The sequence below is a fragment of the Melopsittacus undulatus genome, chromosome 17 (genome assembly GCF_012275295.1).
Source record: "Melopsittacus undulatus isolate bMelUnd1 chromosome 17, bMelUnd1.mat.Z, whole genome shotgun sequence".
Lineage (NCBI taxonomy): Eukaryota > Metazoa > Chordata > Aves > Psittaciformes > Psittaculidae > Melopsittacus > Melopsittacus undulatus.
Window position 1 is genome coordinate 134,807 of NC_047543.1, and position 17,263 is coordinate 152,069.

At 58.5% G+C, this 17,263-nt stretch overlaps 5 protein-coding genes across 6 annotated transcripts; 2 read left to right on the top strand and 3 right to left on the bottom strand.

Annotated features, from left to right (window-relative positions):
- Positions 1-951: 951 nt before the first annotated feature.
- Positions 952-2,810, bottom strand: RPL27 (ribosomal protein L27). Its single transcript, XM_005139854.2, has 5 exons — positions 2,664-2,810; positions 2,481-2,563; positions 2,223-2,392; positions 1,595-1,705; positions 952-1,042 (listed from the first exon to the last, which is right to left on the bottom strand). Exons 2-5 carry the CDS (start codon positions 2,559-2,561, stop codon positions 994-996), a joined length of 411 nt encoding a protein of 136 aa, XP_005139911.1. The 5' UTR covers positions 2,562-2,563; positions 2,664-2,810; the 3' UTR covers positions 952-993.
- Positions 2,811-3,332: 522 nt separating this feature from the next.
- Positions 3,333-6,856, bottom strand: RUNDC1 (RUN domain containing 1). Its single transcript, XM_034070237.1, has 5 exons — positions 6,469-6,856; positions 6,128-6,286; positions 5,444-5,642; positions 5,078-5,185; positions 3,333-4,314 (listed from the first exon to the last, which is right to left on the bottom strand). Exons 1-5 carry the CDS (start codon positions 6,790-6,792, stop codon positions 3,449-3,451), a joined length of 1,656 nt encoding a protein of 551 aa, XP_033926128.1. The 5' UTR covers positions 6,793-6,856; the 3' UTR covers positions 3,333-3,448.
- Positions 6,857-6,956: 100 nt separating this feature from the next.
- On the top strand, positions 6,957-8,940 carry PTGES3L (prostaglandin E synthase 3 like). Its single transcript, XM_034070243.1, has 7 exons — positions 6,957-7,051; positions 7,319-7,432; positions 7,558-7,624; positions 7,900-7,998; positions 8,337-8,426; positions 8,522-8,575; positions 8,770-8,940. The coding sequence occupies exons 1-7, from the start codon at positions 7,044-7,046 to the stop codon at positions 8,779-8,781; spliced, it is 444 nt and encodes a 147-aa protein (XP_033926134.1). The 5' UTR covers positions 6,957-7,043; the 3' UTR covers positions 8,782-8,940.
- Positions 8,941-8,964: 24 nt separating this feature from the next.
- On the top strand, positions 8,965-13,234 carry AARSD1 (alanyl-tRNA synthetase domain containing 1). 2 transcript variants are annotated; one of them, XM_034070239.1, is made up of 12 exons: positions 8,965-9,095; positions 9,175-9,297; positions 9,370-9,529; positions 9,742-9,799; positions 10,138-10,294; positions 10,382-10,498; positions 11,110-11,240; positions 11,396-11,462; positions 11,622-11,713; positions 12,166-12,220; positions 12,806-12,900; positions 12,987-13,234. In XM_034070239.1, the coding sequence occupies exons 1-12, from the start codon at positions 9,057-9,059 to the stop codon at positions 13,144-13,146; spliced, it is 1,254 nt and encodes a 417-aa protein (XP_033926130.1). In that variant the 5' UTR covers positions 8,965-9,056; the 3' UTR covers positions 13,147-13,234. The 2 variants fall into 2 exon arrangements, with proteins under 2 accessions (XP_033926130.1, XP_033926131.1); XM_034070240.1 differs by having other exon boundaries at positions 13,011-13,234.
- A 566-nt stretch (positions 13,235-13,800) lies between these two features.
- On the bottom strand, positions 13,801-17,263 carry G6PC1 (glucose-6-phosphatase catalytic subunit 1). Its single transcript, XM_005139853.4, has 5 exons — positions 16,894-17,263; positions 16,200-16,309; positions 15,580-15,688; positions 15,356-15,471; positions 13,801-14,931 (listed from the first exon to the last, which is right to left on the bottom strand). The coding sequence occupies exons 1-5, from the start codon at positions 17,121-17,123 to the stop codon at positions 14,420-14,422; spliced, it is 1,077 nt and encodes a 358-aa protein (XP_005139910.2). The 5' UTR covers positions 17,124-17,263; the 3' UTR covers positions 13,801-14,419.

Below are 17,263 nucleotides of genomic sequence, written 5' to 3' on the forward strand. Positions count from 1 at the left end.
ACCCCCAGTCGCACATCAGCACATGGCATCACATCACACAGACACCGGGAGCCGTCTGGCCTGCCCCTGCATCCGCATGCACACCAGTTTGGGCACTGGGGATTCCCAGCAGCAGCAGGACATTGCTCGCCCCTGGGCAGGAGAGGAGCAGAGCTGCTCCAGCAGAGTCCCACACCTTCCACAGACACCCTAAATGCTCCAAAGCTCTCCCCGACCACAGAGCAGGAGGATCTTCTATGATGGAGATATGGAACTGATGGACAGGGGTAGAGCAGTAGACATCATCTACCTGGCCCTGTACAAGGCATTCATTCAGCGCTATCCTGCATGACATCTTTGTCTCTAAATTAGACAACAATTTGATAGGTGGAGCACTCAGTGGATAAAGAACTGGCTGGATGGCCACATGCAGAGTTGTGGTCAAGGGCTCTGTGTCCAGATGGAGACCAGTAATGAGCATTGTGTGCAGTTCTGGTGCCCTCAACATAAAAAGGACATGGAACTGTTGGAACAAGTCCAGAGGAGGCCACGAGGATGATCAGGGGACTGGAGCACCTCCTGTATGAAGACCTCGTAGCAGCCCTCCAGTATCTGAAGGGGGCCTGTAAGGATGCTGGGGAGGGACTCTTCATCAGGGACTGTAGGGATAACGGGTTAAAACTTAAAACAAGCAAAGTTTAGACTGAATATAAGGAAGAAATTCTTTACTGTGAGGGTGCTGAGGCACTGGAATGGGTTGCTCAGTGAAGCTGTGAATGCCCCATCCCTGGCAGTGTTCAAGGCCACGTTGGACAGAGCCTTGGGTGACATGGTTTAGGTGTGAGGTGTCCCTGCCCATGGCACGGGGGTTGGAACCAGATGATCTTAAGGTCTTTTCCAACCCTGTTCTATGATTGGCACCACAGAGGAAAAGGCCCAACACTGCCGCTTCTTTTATGCAACAAAACAAAATGGATTTTAATAAACATTTATTGATGCAACCTGGTCACACCTTTAGAATCGCAGCTTCTGGAAGAACCACTTGTTCTTGCCTGTCTTGTACCTGAAACAGGAAGACACGGAGGTCACAAAATGCTCCCATAGTCACAACCAAGCAGTCCGCAGCCCCCAAGGCTCCCCCAGGGGCAATGCAGCCCATGTCCTCCAGCCAGACTACAGCCAGAGCTGCTGTGCACATCCCAACTCCCAAGGGAAGAGGTCAGCTCCCAGCTTTGTTCTCATCATGAAGGATGCCCACGCTCTGGAAGGTCCCCCCCTAAAAGTGCTGCTCCTGCTGATGAAGGAGCCTCTGAACAGAAACTGAGAAGCATCATCAACCCAAACGCTCCTGGGCCAAGCCCTGGCACACCTGCACCGCAATGCCAACACACCATCACCTGAAGGCCCTGCTGGTGCTGGCCCAAGGCTGCAGCACTGCCCGAACACCAGCAAAGTGTTCCCTGCCCCACCACAGCAGCTCCCAGGCAGACACCCCACAAGCTCATGGAACAGAGAAAGATTCCCTCAACCCAACATATATCCAAGGAAGCTGGGGCAGAAGGGTCCAACCTGGGCCTGGGAGGTGACACCATGAAGAGATGAACTTCCAACTCACCTTTCCTCAAACTTCACCTTGGCTTCACGTCTTGCTTTGCGCTTTAGAGCAGGGTCCCTGAACACATCCTTGTTGACCACTGTTTTGTCCAGTGGAATATCGACGGAATACCTGGATGAGAGAGCAGCAATGCTGGGAAAAGTTATGGCACTGAGCACAGAGGTGAACACAGCCGAACACGGCAGCGCAGGGACAAGAGCTGGGATGAGCAACCACAGCTCCTAAAGCCTCTCAGGTCAGGGAATCACCAAGCCACCCGAGCACCCAGTAATGTGGAATTCAGGCTGTGTGTGGGACAGGCAGCTCCAGCTGAGCTCAAAGGGGATGGGAAGAAACACATCCAGGCCATGACAGCTCTGCCTGTGGCAGAGGAAGGAACCGGCTGCTTTATTTTGGATGATCACCAATACTTCCCCTCAGCCTCACACCCCAGCCCGTTCTGCGCCCCACTTTTACCCTGTCCTACAACGAAAAGCCTCAAGAGCTCCACGTTCCCTGCAAGGAGCGCAGGAGAACAGCGATGCCGGCAGCAGCCGAGGCTCCCGCAGCCCCGAGGCTCCCGCAGCCCCGCGGCTCCCGCAGCCCCGAGGCTCCCGCAGCCCCGCGGCTCCCGCAGCTCCGCACTCACCGGGTGGGCATCAGGTGGTTGTAGTTGTAAACCTTCACGAAGGACTTAATCTTGGACCTCTTCGCGATCTTCTTCTTGCCCATGGCGGCCGTCACCTTCCGCGGGTAGCGGTCGATGCCGGCCACCAAGGCGTGGCTGTAGGGCCGGTCCGAGGTGCCGTCATCGATGTTCTGTAACACACCGGGAGCGGCGGACGATGGCACCGCGGAGCTGCCGCTGCGGGGACACCCCCGGAGCGCCCCGCGGCCCCGCTCTCACCTTGACGATGACAGCCTTGCGGCCCGAGTAGCGGCCGGCCAGCACCAGCACCACCTTCCCCGGCTTCATGAACTTGCCCATGTCTGCGGAGACACCGAGCGGGAGTCACGGCCGGAGCCCCGCGGCCCCCGGCCCGGCCCCGGCCGCGGATGGCGGCGGATGCGGCGTCCGGGCCCCACTTACCGGAGGTACCACAGCGATGGCGCCCAGGCCGGAAGAGAAAGAGGAGCCGCACCGCCCACCTTTCACCGTGCGTCACTTCCGCTTCCTTTAGGAACCGGGCGAGCTGACGACGCCGCCGTTGCCGGGCAACAAGCGGCGGTGCCGGTGTCTGCTCCCCCCCCCGTCCGGTGACACTGCGGTCCCGATGGCAGCGGTAACGGGGCGGGGGGGGGGGGGGGAGATCACCGGTATCCACCCCAGCACCGAGTCCCCGCTCCCGGTATTCACACCGCCGAGCACCCACTGCGCAGGGGCTGGTGACGGACACACAACACGGGCACCGGGGTCTCACACACCCACACTTGCTAAAGCGGTTTAATGTACCGGAGGAGACACAGCCCCCCCCCCCTCCCCCCCCCCCCCGCAGCTCTGCCCCGGTTCTCCCCCACGGTCACAGCAGGGAGGGCAAGCCACTGCCTCGGTCTGCGGGCCAGGAGACTTGTAGGGCAGAGGCAGCACAGGGGCCAAGCTGTGGCTGCAGAGGGCTCTGTGGCCACTGCCAGCCCCACACACTGAACACATACCAGCAAAGCGGTTTTGCCCTTCAGGGCCGCATAAAAGGGGCAGGGTGAGGTGCTGTACAGCAGCAGCCCTGTAAACACAGATTTCCAGTATTGAGACACCATGAGATTTCCCTAAAAGCAAGTATCAATTTCAAAAAGCCAAACTGGGTCTTAAAAAAGCCAGGCTTTGAGCCCAGCAGCTGCCCTGCTTGTGGAAAAGGGACGATGTACAATAAAAATCCATCAAAAAGCGTCTTTGATGTTCTTCAGCTGCCGGACAGCCAGGTCTACTGGGAGGTTGAATTTCAAGTTGCTCAGGCGACTGAGAACATTGAGCGCGCTCTCAAAGCCTGTGTCTGCCATGTAGCTCCATGGCTGGTAGTGGGCCTGTACCAGAGCTCCAGATTTGCAGATGAGATTTACCCAGGAGACCAGGCGCTGCTCGTTCAGTGCCATACACACCAGCGCCTTCAGCTCCGAGTCCGCGCTTCGCTTGAAGGGGTCATGCTCCGTGAGGACGGTGTGAATCGCTGTCAGCAGGCTCTGTTTGGGGGTCACAGCCACACCTCCTGTCACAGGCAATGCAAAGGACTGGGAGAGTTTGCGAGCTGGGGATTCCACAAAGGCCTGTCCGTTCTTCGCATTGTAATACTTCACAAAGAGCTCCCAGGGGTGCATGGTCTGCGGCGAGGAGATGAAGGCAGGAATCAAGCACGCGATGGGTGCCAGTACCAGGCTCATTCCTTGGGAAGAGGCGTAGAGCCCGTGAGCCATCAGGTCTCGCAAAGCGATGGTCAGCTCCTTCCGCACAGCCAGAGTCAGCTCATCCCTGCCTCCTAAGGGAATGTCCTGCAGGTCAAAGGAACTGATAACGTGGTCTTCCTGCTGGTACTTCATAGCCAGCTGCCTCACCCGCTCTACCGACAGCTCCAGTTTCTTGATTAAGGGGGCATAGTCCTTCTTGTCTTGGTCCTTCTGCCAGAGGGTGCGAGGAATCTGACCCGTAGCACAACCAAACTGACTGACAGCAAATATCTGCAGCACAGCAAGCATGCGACGCATGAGGTGCAGGCCTGTTTCTCTCATCTTTCTGGCATCTTCTGGGTTCACTGATCAGGTTAGACAAGAGAAAAATAAACTTTATCATCAAGGAATCAACAGCTCTGCTCTTTCAGACACACAAAGGCAGTACAAATGTCTGCTCCTCCTCCATCCCTTGGGGGATAATTAGGAGATACCAAAACTTTGCTGATGGAGATCACTATTTTCAAGCAGTGCCTTGCTTCAGCAGGCTAAGATGCAGTGATTACTCCTGATGCCACCATTAAATTCAATTTGTAGGAGAAGCTACGCTGGGTAAGACCCAAATTCCATCTGGGCCACCTCTGACAGATCACTGAAGGTAAAGGTATTGCAGGATTTCTCTAGTACACTATTGCAACCCCAGTAAATTCATGTGTAAGTAGCGAAGTCTCAAATTATATAAAGAGCTCTGGATCTATCCAGCTCAGTGTATCCACTCACAGAGCTAAGAGCTCAAAGAGCATTAATTACAGTGCTGCCCAATGGTGTGTACATGACAACAGCTCTGTCTGCTTGAGAAACCCCTTTTCTTCCTGATCTCCACCTGAGGACCAATCCCACCCTCTGTGCCACATGTTCGGGTTCTCTGATGGTTCCAGGGAGCCCATGGAGGAATGGAATGGAACTGGAACACAGGCTTCCTGTCAGAGGGAGCAAACAAGCATAGATGCCAACTGCCAGGAACACAGCAAAGCAGCCTGGCATGGCTGGCTGCTGGTTCCTGCTCATGAACCTCATGTGAGTGCTGGCAAGAGCCATGCCGGGAGCTCCAAGCCACACAGTGCCCACCTCTATTTCCAGGAGGACATGTACTTGGTTTGTGGGAGCCACCACCATCTTTTCTGCCTGCACATTCACAGTGTCCATCTTCTGCCTTACCAGAGCTTCCAACTTCATCTAGAATGAGAATTTCACACTATTAGCTCACACTTGTAAATTTAAGCTGCAGATCCCAAATATTAAGGACAAATTCCCTTATACCTCTCTGCACCTTTTTGGTCAGCCTTCTTCCTACCATCAGTTCAGAGACTTGTACTTCCCTGTGATTCAAAACGTCCTTCTGCATCCTCTGACATTGATTACCTCCCCCCTCATGACTTTCTCAGGGAATCAGAAGCATTTGAGTGTCTGCTCATTTAAAAACTCAGCACTGACCCTGAATGAAGTTGATGAACATTTCAAGGTCCCTTATCTGTGTCTTCAGCTGCTCCACCAGCTGCTCCTTCACCCTGGCAGGATTCACAATCTGCGCTATGGCAGCATCCACACGCTGTCGCAATTCCTCTGGAGAGAGCGTTGCAAAATCTTCACTCAAGTCCATGTCCAGCTTCTTTATCAACTCATTTATAATCATCTGCAAAACACATCAGCAGCACAACCTGTGTGGCACCGCTACCCACGAGCTCCACAACCCTCCCTGACACATTTGTTGCCTCGATGGAGAGGGGCTTTGGACAAGGGCCTGTAGGGGCAGGTCAAGGGGAATGGCTTGAACCTGCTTGAGGGGAGACTGAGCTGAGCTCTTAGGCAGAAGCTGTTCCCTGTGAGGGTGCTGAGGCACTGGCACAGGGTGCCCAGAGAAGCTGTGGCTGCCCCATCCCTGGCAGTGCTCAAGGCCAGGTTGGACACAGGGGCTTGCAGCAGCTGCTCTAGTGGAAGGGGTCCCTGCCCATGGCAGGGGGCTGGAAATGAATGAGGTTTGAGCTCCCTTTCAACCCCAAACCAGTCTGGGATTCTATGATACCGATACTTTACTACAGCTGCTGGTGTGAAATAAGCACTCACCAGCTCCTACAGTCTGTACAAAGCTCCCACATGCTTGGAGTCCAGAGGCCTTACCCGTTGTCTTTCCATAACCACAGACTGTGGCAGAGAATCATAGCTGCCCTCTTGGTATGCGAATGTCTCCAGGTCATCCAGCTGTGTCTTGAGCTGCAGTATCAGCTCCCTCTGCTTCTCCTTCTGCACCTCCGTCTGCTCCTGCTTCTCCCGCTCCCCCTGAGGAACAGGGCCCAGTGAACAGAACTGAGGACACACGGACCCGGAGGCCCCAGGACCGCGGTGCGAGGGGAGCTTCCCTCAGCTGCGGCCCGAGCAGAGCCCATCGCGGCGAGGACCCGGCCCCGGCCCCAGCCCCAGCCCCAGCCCCGGCCCCGGCCCCAGCCCCGGGCCGCACTCACCGGTGCTCCGCCGAGGCCCAGGGGCGCGGGGCAGCCGCGGAAGGCGAAGTCCTCCAGGTCCCGGAGCAGGCGGCGCTGCTCGGCCGGCCCGGCCCGGGCCACCTGCCGCAACCGGAACTGCACCTGCGCGAAGTGCGAGGCCAGCGCCAGCAGCGCCCCGTGGAGCCGCCGCCGCTCCGCCCGCAGCCGCCGCACCGACTGCGGTGACCCGCCCGAAGCTTCCTCCTCCTCATCATCCTCCTCCTCCTCCTCCGCCGCAGCCGACACGGCGCCCACCGGCGCCCAGCGCTCTCCCGGGCCCAGCGGGCCGCCCTCCGCCTCCATGGCTGCCGTTACCGGCTCCGCTGCTCCGCCGCCATCTTGCCGCCGCGGCGCGGGGCGGGGCCTGCCGGAGGCGGGGCGGGGCCTGCCGGAAGAGGGGCGGGGCCTGTCGGGGGCGGGGCGGGGCCTGCCGGAGGCGGGGCGGGGCTAGCGCGCCCCCCAGAGGCCCGGGGGTCCCGGTCCGGTCCCCGCCGCCGGCCCCGCGACAGCCGCGTCCCCAGCCCGAAATAGCGCGGGGCGGAGCCGGCCCGGCCATGGCGAGGTGAGTGCGGCCCGCGGGGACCGGACGGGCCCGGGCGGGCAGTGCCCGGTACCGGGTCTGGCACCACCCGGGGCTCGTAGCCCGAGGCCTCGCTGCTGCCCGTGTGCGGCGTGGGAGCGGAGTGCTGCGGCCCAGCGGCCGCTGCCCGGCCCGGCGCCCACCGCGTGATGGGCAACACGCGTGTGTCTGGCGCATCCTCCCTGCCCCGATCCCTGCCGGTGCCTGCTGGGCACCATGGAAGCAGCCACTGCTCTGCTCTCTGCCAAGGCAACCCGCAAGAACACTGTGGTACGACCGTCCGCGGTACGTGTACCTGGAGTTCTGCGTGGAGGACAGCAGGGATGTGCAGGTGGTCATTGAGGAGCAGCGGTTGGTGTTCAGGTGAGCTGCCCTGGGCCGGGGGTGCATCCCTCGGCTGGGGGTGGTGTGGATGCAGGGGGGCTCTGAAGGGGCAGGGCCCATCTGGCCTCACTCCCCTAAGCGAGGCTGTTGTGGTGTTTTGCCAGTTGCAAAAATGCAGACGGTGTAGAGTTCTACAATGAGATCGACCTGTACGCCAGGGTCAACTCCAAGGTGAGGCTTCCCTCCAGCAAACTCTTCTCAGACAGCTGCATTAGGCTCAGACTTAAACCCAGCCTCGAGCAATGCTGCTTAACACTGAGTCCTGCCCGTTCTTCAAAAGCCTGAGTGGTGTGAGCACCAACCCGGGAGCCTTGAGCCTGGATCTGGCACTCCCAGTGCTGCCTTGGGCCAGAAAACCTGTCTCTGTGGTTCTGTGTCCCCCCACAGCCTGTGCGTGGCTGCGGTGGGTTACAGACAGGAGTGAGGTATCCCCGGTGTCTTGGCAGGACTCGCGGGAGAAGCGCTCTGACCGCTCCATCACTTGCTTTATGAGAAAATGGAAGGAAAAAGTGGCCTGGCCCCGCATCACCAAGGAGAACATCAAGGTGCGTGTGGTGCCCGGCATGCCAGGACCAGCCTCAGCGCTTGCGCTGTCTCCATGCAGCACCTCACGGCTCCTGGGGACCAACCTGCCCTGGGACAGAAACTGAGGGCTGCACACAGGGACCCCAAAGGGAGCTCAGCCTTAGTCCAGAGAACTCTGCCCTGCAGGAAGGACACGGAACCCCCTTCCCTCAATGCAGGCAGAGTCAGGAGGGGCACATTCCCCTTCCTGCCCTTCCCCAGCCCACCCTGTGCAGCAGCAGCCCCACAGAGTAACCCCCAGGCTGTGAGGGGGAGCTGTCAGGTGCCCTCCCTCAGGGGATGCTCCCTCTGCCCGCAGCCAGCCTGGCTCTCCGTGGACTTTGACAACTGGCGAGACTGGGAAGGGGATGAGGAGTTGGAAAGGGCCATGATGGAGGAGTATGCAGAGGTGAGCTTGGCTACGGGGTCCCGGGGCATCTGTGGGTGATAGGGACGGTGGAGCTGGGCGTTCAGGGTGCCCACAGCCGCTGGTTTCCCATCCAGCTCCTGGAGAAGGTGACGGACAAAGCCCCCCCACCCGCCATGGATGACCTGGATGTAAGTACTGCCCACGGGCCTGCCATGGTTCCAGCAGCGGCTCAAGGCTCTGCTCGGGCAGCCCGATCCGGAGCGCACCGGGGACACGCTCCCGGGGCTGCCCGACCCGGAGCGCACCGGGACACGCTCCCGGGGCTGCCCGACCGGTACCGGCCGCTGCTGCTTCCCTGGCTCCTCGCTGCTCCCTCCTGCAGGACGAGCTGTGAAGCTCAGGACCCGCTCACGCCGCAGGAGGCCTCCCGGTGCGTCGGGAGCGCGCACGCACGAGCAGCGCGGGCCGGGCTCGGGGCAGCAGACCCCCAGCCGTGGCTGCGGAGCCGTGCGGCCTCCCCGTGCACTTACAATAAACGTGAGCTGCCGCCGCCGCCGTTTGCCGTCCGCTCCTCGTGTACCGCCCCCGAGAGCAGCGGCGTCGGGAGCGCGCACCCCGAAGGCGCCGCCTCTCCTCCGCCGCCATTGCCGCTGTGTCCCCGGCTCGGCGATGGTGTTCCAGTGCCAGCGGGACAGCTGGGCCCGGCAGGTAGCGGCGGGGCCGGCCCGGGCGGGCCGGGGCCGCGGGGCAGGGCCGGGCTCTCACGGAGCCACCGGCCCCGTTGCAGTTCACCACCAGGGTGGTGTCGTGCCGGGCGGCGGAGCTGCGGCCCGAGGGCGGCGGGGGGCCGGTGAGCGGCTTCCAGGTGGTGCTGGAGGACACCATCCTGTTCCCCGAGGGCGGCGGGCAGGTAGGGGCCGGGCTGGGCCGGACGGGGGGGCCGGGGCCGCGGCGGCGGCGCCGCTGATGGCCGTGTCCGCAGCCGGATGACCGCGGGCTCATCGGCGATGTGCCGGTGCTGCGGGTGACGCGGCGCGGCCCCGAGGCCGTGCACTTCGTGCGGGCGGCGCTGGAGCCGGGCACCGAGGTGCTGCTGTCGCTGGACTGGGAGCGCCGCTTCGATCACATGCAGCAGCATTCAGGTGCGTGCCCGTTAACGCCTGCCCTGGGGCGGGCAGTGCTCAGCTGGGAGCCCGGCCACGGGGAGGGGGCAGCCCCGCAGCTCTGCCCGACCCGGGCTCCCCTTGCGCTGTGGACGGGTCGGGAAGGAAGCGTTCAGCCTGGTTTGAAGCGTGCATGCTCCTGCTCCGGGGGCCGGTGGCGCTCAAAGCTGGGGCTTGCACATGTCTTGCAGGGCAGCATCTCATCACTGCCATCGCAGACCAGATGTTTGGATTCAAAACAACTTCTTGGTGAGCAGGGAAATGGCTCCTTTTGCCCCAGTCTCACCTTGTTTAGTGTGTGCTACCATGTGAAGAACTGAGCATGAATATATCAGTTTCCCTGGGGGCATTTCACTTGGGCTCAGAGGGCCTGGGAGAGGTGAATGAGCCAAAGAGAAGTTTTGGGGAGAAGCTGTGCAAAGCATTTGCTCTGTCTCTGGGTGTTTGGTATGCATTGTGTGCTCTGTAAGTAACAGAGAGGAGGGAATGCGTTTCAGTCACATTTCCAGCAGTGGGATGGTGCTTAGTGCTGCTCAAAGGAGCCTGCCAGCAGGTTTTACTACAGCAGCAGATGTTCACTGGTGCAGGGAGCTGGGCCGCCAGCGAAGCATCATTGAGCTGGACACCCCCTCCATGACAGCAGAGCAAATAGAGGCCCTGGAGAGGAGTGTGAATGAGAAAATCAGGGAGAGGGTGCCTGTGACAGTGAGGGAACTGGCTGCAGATGACCCTGACATTGAAACAGTGAGTGATGGAGAGAACTGATGATATCTGCAAGGCCAAGGTAACCACAGCATGGATGCCACCGTGGTGCCAATGTCCTCATGCTAGGTGAGAAGCCGTGGTTTGCCGGATGACCATGTGGGGCCAGTGCGAGTTATTGACATCGAAGGCATAGACTCCAACATGTGCTGTGGGACCCACGTCTCCAACCTGAGTGACCTGCAGGTGCTGAGCTACTCTCGAGAGCGTTTGGAAGTCCTTGAGATCCATGGTCTGTTGGCATTGCCCCAGTGGTAGAGGAGGTAGCAGGAGCCCCTGTGCTGGGTGAACTCAACAGCACCATGCACAGGGTGCAGTCTGCATCCACTCACTCGGGTGAATGCAGGAAAGGCCCCTCCTGCCCTCAGCCCTCACCTGCAGCAATGCTGTTATCTGAACTGCCAGTGCTCTGCTGGGTTGCAGCCATTTGTTCTCTGCTTAAAGCACTGATCTTTTTGAGTGCTTGTCATGAATGAGAGAGAAATCCTCTGCAGGGAGGTGGAGAGAAAATTCTAGAGCTGCTTTTATGTGTTTCTGTCTTTTCAGGCTTCTGTGGGAGTCTGTATCCCACCAGAGACCTCCAGGTGCACTGCAGAGTGCAACCCAGGATGAGCAAATCGTACTCATTCCACTGTGTCACCATCCTTTGGGGGGTTTTGTATGTTGACCTTATGGTGGATTTTAATCACTGGCAGAGTCAATACTCACAACAAGGCATAACCTGATAGGAACTGGCCACCTGTGTGAGTATAAGGAAAATACTGTTCTTTTCTGACCATTGTGGCTTTCTTTTTAAGGTTATTAAACTCCTTGGCACAGAAAAAGGGAAAAAGAACAAAACCAACTTGGTTTTCCTGGCAGGAAACAGAGTACTGAAGTCACTTGAACAAAGTCACAGTACTGAGAAGGCTCTGACTTCACTGCTCAAGTAACTTCTATTACTTCATCTTTACGATTCCTTCTGACAAATGGCACATAAGCCTCAGCAAACGCCTATGCTGTGCTTTTTATGATGCTACCTTCTCTTGCTCCTTTAAGAAACCATGCCCTCCAGAATGGTGATTGCAGTCCTTGTTCTTTCAGAAATGGACCGGGGGAGCACGTAGAGGCTGTGAAAAGACTGCAGAGCTCAGTGAAACTGCTGCAGAAGGTACAAGGGTGGCTGAGAAAGGCTTCCTGTAGAGCCAAGCTTTAGTCCGAACTGGGAATTGAATTGTGGATGTCAGGAAAACTGCTCCAGCCTCTGGGAACACAGCAGAGGGTTCATGATTTCTCCATCTGCAGCACTGTTTGGTTGCTTTTCTTGCAGAATAACTTGAACCTGCTCAGGGACATGGCTGTTCTGATAGCCCGGGACTTCAAGAGCAAGCCTGTTCCAAGTCAGCTCTTTGTGCTACACAGGTACAGAGGAGTTCAGGGAAAAGGGGGAAATGGCATCACGGTATCTTACACATGTTATAATCTCTCCGCCACCTTTTCAGGCTTGTTTCTCAAGAATATAAACAAGGTGAATAGAGGATTAAACGGCCTCAGTCTCCTGGAAGGTTGTGTCATTAAAGGAACGTGTTAGTAATTCAGTCATTGAGTTCTGCTTTTAGAGCTATGAAATAACCGTGTCTGGTTTCTCTCTGCCATTGATATTTTCAGATAAAACTGAAGAGTTCTATTAAACACAAATAATTCCTCATATATCCATAGGAATGCACAATGAGGGTTTAGATACACAGAAAACCCCTGGTCTCCATCCTAACAGCGAGAGGCCAGAACCCCAGGCCTCATCAGACCTTTGATATTTTGGACTCTAGAGGGGATTTTTGCCTCTTTCTGAAGTGTTTTTTTACCCATCCCCATAGGAAAGAAGGTGACTCTGAGTTTATGAACATCATCGCTAATGAGATTGGGACAGAGGTAAGTGGCTGTTGGAGACTCACCTGACCCCATGGGCTCTTTCATTCAAGCTGTAGCCCAAGCAGGGGCTGGCAGGGCTTCTGTTTGTCCCATAGTCCCAAGCAAGGTGTGTTTCCTTCCAAAAGTTACCTGAGATTATTGTCCCCATCAGCCTGGGTGTGCAGGGGAATCCTCAACAGTCAGGGAATACAACAGGGAAAATCCAGAGCTCTGTAGAAGAGCCTGTGCCTAGAGAGCTGCACAGAACCTTACTGGGAAGAGGATAGGATGGAATATTGCAGTTGGAAGGGAATGGAATGAAATACTGCAGTTGGAAGGGAATGGAATAGACTGTTGCAGTTGGAGGGGATCTACAATGATCATCCAGTCCAACTGCCAGCTGTATCCTTTGAACGTGGATACCCCTGTACCTGTTCTGTTCCTCACAACATATGACTGAGGTTAAGGTTAAGAAACTCAATTTTACTTCCTTCAACTCGAGTCTCTGCCTCAGTAATGCACAGACTCCTGAATTATTGGCATGCATGGATGGGTCCTGTGGCCAGGAGGGGTATCCTGGAGCAAGATACATCCATCTGTCCACAGGAAACCCTGCTGTTCCTGACTGTGGGAGATGACAAAGAAGCAGGACTCTTTCTTCTAGCTGGACCTGTTGAAGCAGTTGAGAATTTAGGTCCCAGGTAACATGTTAAAATGAGTAAGAATCTGATGTTGCAGCCTGAGCAGCATCATTGAGGCTCTCTGGAACGGGTCTGCAAGTGAGAAGGAGCCTGTACTGCTGTTCCTGCAGGGTGGCAGAGCTGCTGGGGGGCAAAGGAGCTGGGAAGCGAGGCCGCTTTCAGGGCAAGGCCACCAACATGAGTCGGCGAGGAGAAGTGGAAGCTCTGCTCCAGGCGTTCACCAGCAGTGGGAGCCCTGAAGCGTAAGAACGGTTCTCAAAGCAGGGCTGCTCTCCCCTGCTTTGCATGAGCTACAGCACCTTCTGTGCCAGGGAATAAAGACATCAGCCCAGCAGCCGGTGTTCTGTGCTAGGGGTGAGCTGGTTTGGTGCTCACAGAGCACTGGGGAAGGGGATCTGCCCTCCATGCTTTGCTGCGAGGGATCCATCAGTTCCTGGGGCTTGTTCCCAGCTCACACCTCGCCCGGGCACACACAAACCTTTCCCTTGGAGGGGTGCGGTTGTTACTGGTTGTTACTGGTCCGGTTTTGAACCTCGCAAGTTTCCGGGCCTGCCCCGCAGCCCTTAGCTGAGCCGCTCAGTCCCAAAGCTGTCCTTATCTCCATAAGCAGTGAGGTGACACAAGCACATCCCTGTGCCTGTACCCAGAAACCCTGGATAAACGGCACAAAAAGCAGCTCATCCCCTCCTGCTGTGCTGCCTGCATCTGACTGCACCCAGGGGTGAACAGCGATGAGGAACAGGGAAGCCCAGCACTGCCTTTCCCAGTGGTTTAATCCATCACCAGTCCCACATCAGCCCTATGCCCCGGAGCCAGTCACCCATCCCACCTCACCATCCGGCAATATAGGCACACTCAGCAGCTAAACATACCTTCAGCTTTAATAAAACACCTCTTGCTTATGTGTGTACAGACTCACATCCCGTATGTGTACACACACATGCATACGTGTACCCCGAGCTGCTTCACATCGCACCGGACACCACAGGGCTGGGGGGCTCCTGCAAGCCAGTGCTTTGTCTCCAAATCACAGTCTGCTGTTCCTGTAACAGCCGCCTCGCCAGCAGCCCCTGAGCACCCATGGGCGAGCACCCTGCTCCCGGTGGTGCCGTCTCCAGCCCCTGAGCACCCATGGGCGAGCACCCTGCTCCCGGTGGTGCCGTCTCCAGCCCCTGAGCACCCATGGGCGAGCACCCTGCTCCCGGTGGTGCCGTCTCCAGCCCTGCAGCATGGCAGTGGTGCGGCCCCATGAGCTGCAGGGGGGCACAGCCTTGTCCCCACCTGCACCAGGTCCTGGGTGCGAGCAGGGTGGCAGGAGAGCCCTGACAGCCCCGTGCCATGGGCTGGCCGCAGCCCACCAGAGCCTACGCTGTGCCCAGCACTATGGTCCATGCAGGAGCTGCCCGGCAGCACCTTCACTGTCCACAGTATGTGCAGGTTTAGGGGAGCAAACAGTGCTGGGTGCACCCACGGTCTGAGTGCCCCGAGCCCGGGCACACTGTTACCTGCGGGGCCGTTCCTATGCAGCCTTCTTGTCCCGTGCAGCCAGGAGCTGGGAGATGCAGTAGGGGATGAGGCCGACAGTGGCCAGGGGCACGGCTGCGCTCTTGCAGAAGGAGAGGATGTAGAAGAGCAGCTGCATGTGGGAGGGCAGCTTGAAGGCATCAAAGAGGTGCAGGATGAGGAGGGAGGCAGCAGCACAGCCCAGGCGGAACGGCAGCCGCTGGCCCTGCTTCTCCCGGCAGCTCTCCAGGTACATGTGGGAGTTGAGGGCCAGCCCCAGCCCAAAGAGGATGCCCAGGTTACGGAGGAGGCTGGCGAAGGGGGTGGTGTCGATATGGACCCACTCAGGGCGCTTGCACCACTTCTGTGCCTTCTCCAGTGTCCAGAGCAGGTCCACGCCGACCGCCCGCAGCAGCAGGTAGAAGCCCAGGGTGAAGCTGAAGAGGAAGAAGGTGATGCCCACGTAGCGGCGAAGGCTGGCGTGGTAAATGAAGCGGATGTGCTGGAAGCTCTTGGCCACGGCCATCCCTACCGGTAAGGAAGTAGGAGAGACAGTGCCAATCAGTGAGGGATCCCTGCTCCATCCCTGCTCCTCAGGTGCTGGAGCTGAGCAGGGAACATGTTGCTGGGGCTCCCCAATGCTCTCACATGGTGGTCACTGCCCTGGCAGCCACTGCTGCTCACAGAGCCTGACTGTCCCTAATGAGCCTCTCACACCCAAGCCCCTGTCATGGGCTATGTTCGTGGTCCCTCAGAGCCCAGCAGTGCCCTGCCTGCCCCACTGGGACTCCTGCTTCAGACGGGGCATGGCCTGGAGGGCATCCTGCCCATGAGGAAGAGGCAGTGACTGCAAAGCCACAGGGGCAGCTTTGCATCCACAGCTCCCATGCATCTCTCAGGCACCCTTCCTGACCAGTGCTGTGGGGAAGGGGATGGGGTCAGATGCACTCACCTGAGATGACCCCTGCGATGACCTGATGGGGGAAGTGAGCAGCAATGAAGACTCTGGACAGGCAGACACAGACCTGGACTGCCCAGAACCCCATCCACAGCACCGTCCACAGCACCCTGCAAGGGGCAGGCACCCGTGTCAGTGCCAGGGCTGCCCCCAGCCCTGTGCCCAGCTGGCTCTGGAGCAGCCCCTGCCCACCACAGGTACTTGCAGCCCCAGCTCACCAGTATTTGAGTGTCTTCTTCTGCTTCTTCCCCATGGCAGAGGAGAGGAGGGCAGTCACCATGACATAATACACACCTGCTGCACCCATGGCATGTCCGGAGGGGCTCCCTGAGTGCAAAGAGAGCCCCACATCAGACCCCCCCATAGAGAGGCACCGACCTCATGGTGCTCAGCACCAATCTCCCTGCGGCTGCTGCTCTGGAGCTGGGAAAGCTCCTTCCCCACCGAGCGGCTGCCAGCACATGGGGCTGGAGCAGAGCATGATCCTGGCATGGGGCTGGAGCAGAGCATGGCCCTGGCATGGGGCTGGAGCAGACCATGGTCCTGGCATGGGGCTGGAGCAGAGCATGATGCTGGCACAGGGCTGGAGCAGAGCATGATCCTGGCACAGGGCTGCAGCCGAGCACAGGCAGGGCTTGGTGCTGAACCGCCACGTCTACACCAGGGTCAAGGTCTGCTCCACACAGGGGCTGTCCTGCCTCCACCAGCAGCGGTTCCAGCCCTCCCCAGGGTTACAGCAGGCAGCAGCCACAGCCATGGCCATGCCAACACCTCCCTCCCCATAGGGTGCATGTGCAGGGCCCTGGGCAAGCACCCACTGCCCCTTCCAGGGACCCACCAGGGCCAGTCTCGCAGGTGAGTGGGAACTGCTGGATGGCTGGGGCAGAGGCGTTGCTGTAATAATCTGTCTCATGGACCCACCAGTATGGTCTTTCCCCAAAGAGGATCCTGCAAAGAAAGAACAGGGGCTGTAGGGGTCCTGCGCAGCAGAACTGGTGGCACAGCTGTGGGTCCCACTCTGGCCTGGGAGCTGGAAGAGGCAAAGGACCCTTGGAATGGTCCAGGGTGTCCAACAGACACAGCATCCAGCTGATTGCTTGGTCCCAATAGCAAACACTGCCTGTGCATGTCCCCATCCCTGGCCCCTGAAAGGGGAGAGCAAGTCAACAGGCTGCAAGAGAACAGTGGTGTCTGCTCCACTTCAGTCCTTTTCAGGCCAAGAGCAACCGTCTGGTGGTGGCATCAAAGGCAGAGGCCACCCATCCCTGTCACACCTGCAGACAAGCATGGGCATCCAGGGGGATTTGAGGACTGGGTCCTGCTGCAGGGACACGGGGTGCAGCCCCAGAACCTTGGGATGCTGAAAGGCTGCTGCAAGGATGGCACCCTGGGTACCACAGCCACTGCCAGGCTGGGGCATGGCCTATTTTCTGTGGTTTATACCCATGTCAAGGCTGAGAGCGCACATCTGGCCCTCACTGCTCCAGCTGTGCCAGCACGTGTGGAGGGAGCTGTGGCATGGGGCCACTCACCACTTGAAGACGAGGTTGAGCCAGTCACCGATCACAGCCACCCAGATGAGCCTGATGCCCACGGCCTCGTTGGAGTGGAACCAGATAGGGAAGAGGACAAAGAAAGCATTCCTGAGGTCGGCAGCGAAGGAGATGAAGAGGAACAAGTCCTGGGAGCCATGGAAGTGTTCCTGCAGCCAGTGTGTGGCCTGGATGCCTGCGTCGTGCAGCAGGTTCATGCTGGATTCCATCCTCCTTCCTGGCTCGGGCTGTCCTGCGCCGCTGGGGTTTTATACCCTGCAGGGTTGTGTTTGCTGCGGGCAGGTTACCGGTCCCAGCGCTGATCTTTGGACCCAAAACCACTTTTGCCCAAGGTGCATCACCGAAGGGT

Coding starts and splice junctions, on each gene's coding strand:
- RPL27 (XM_005139854.2), bottom strand. CDS start 2,561: ATGGGCAAGTTCATGAAGCCGGGGAAGGTGGTGCTGGTGCTGGCCGGC. Junction 2,393..2,480: donor GCAAGGCTGTCATCGTCAAG/GTGAGAGCGGGG, acceptor GGTGTGTTACAG/AACATCGATGACGGCACCTC. Junction 1,043..1,594: donor AAGGTGAAGTTTGAGGAAAG/GTGAGTTGGAAG, acceptor TTCCTGTTTCAG/GTACAAGACAGGCAAGAACA.
- RUNDC1 (XM_034070237.1), bottom strand. CDS start 6,792: ATGGAGGCGGAGGGCGGCCCGCTGGGCCCGGGAGAGCGCTGGGCGCCG. Junction 5,643..6,127: donor TGGTTATGGAAAGACAACGG/GTAAGGCCTCTG, acceptor TGTGTTTTGCAG/ATGATTATAAATGAGTTGAT. Junction 4,315..5,077: donor ATGTCCTCCTGGAAATAGAG/GTGGGCACTGTG, acceptor TAACCTGATCAG/TGAACCCAGAAGATGCCAGA.
- PTGES3L (XM_034070243.1), top strand. Junction 7,625..7,899: donor ACGCCAGGGTCAACTCCAAG/GTGAGGCTTCCC, acceptor GTGTCTTGGCAG/GACTCGCGGGAGAAGCGCTC. Junction 7,999..8,336: donor TCACCAAGGAGAACATCAAG/GTGCGTGTGGTG, acceptor CTCTGCCCGCAG/CCAGCCTGGCTCTCCGTGGA.
- AARSD1 (XM_034070239.1), top strand. CDS start 9,057: ATGGTGTTCCAGTGCCAGCGGGACAGCTGGGCCCGGCAG. Junction 9,298..9,369: donor TCCCCGAGGGCGGCGGGCAG/GTAGGGGCCGGG, acceptor CCGTGTCCGCAG/CCGGATGACCGCGGGCTCAT. Junction 11,463..11,621: donor CAGTGAAACTGCTGCAGAAG/GTACAAGGGTGG, acceptor CTTTTCTTGCAG/AATAACTTGAACCTGCTCAG.
- G6PC1 (XM_005139853.4), bottom strand. CDS start 17,123: ATGGAATCCAGCATGAACCTGCTGCACGACGCAGGCATCCAGGCCACA. Junction 16,310..16,893: donor CTCAACCTCGTCTTCAAGTG/GTGAGTGGCCCC, acceptor CTTTCTTTGCAG/GATCCTCTTTGGGGAAAGAC. Junction 14,932..15,355: donor CATCGCAGGGGTCATCTCAG/GTGAGTGCATCT, acceptor CCTTACCGGTAG/GGATGGCCGTGGCCAAGAGC.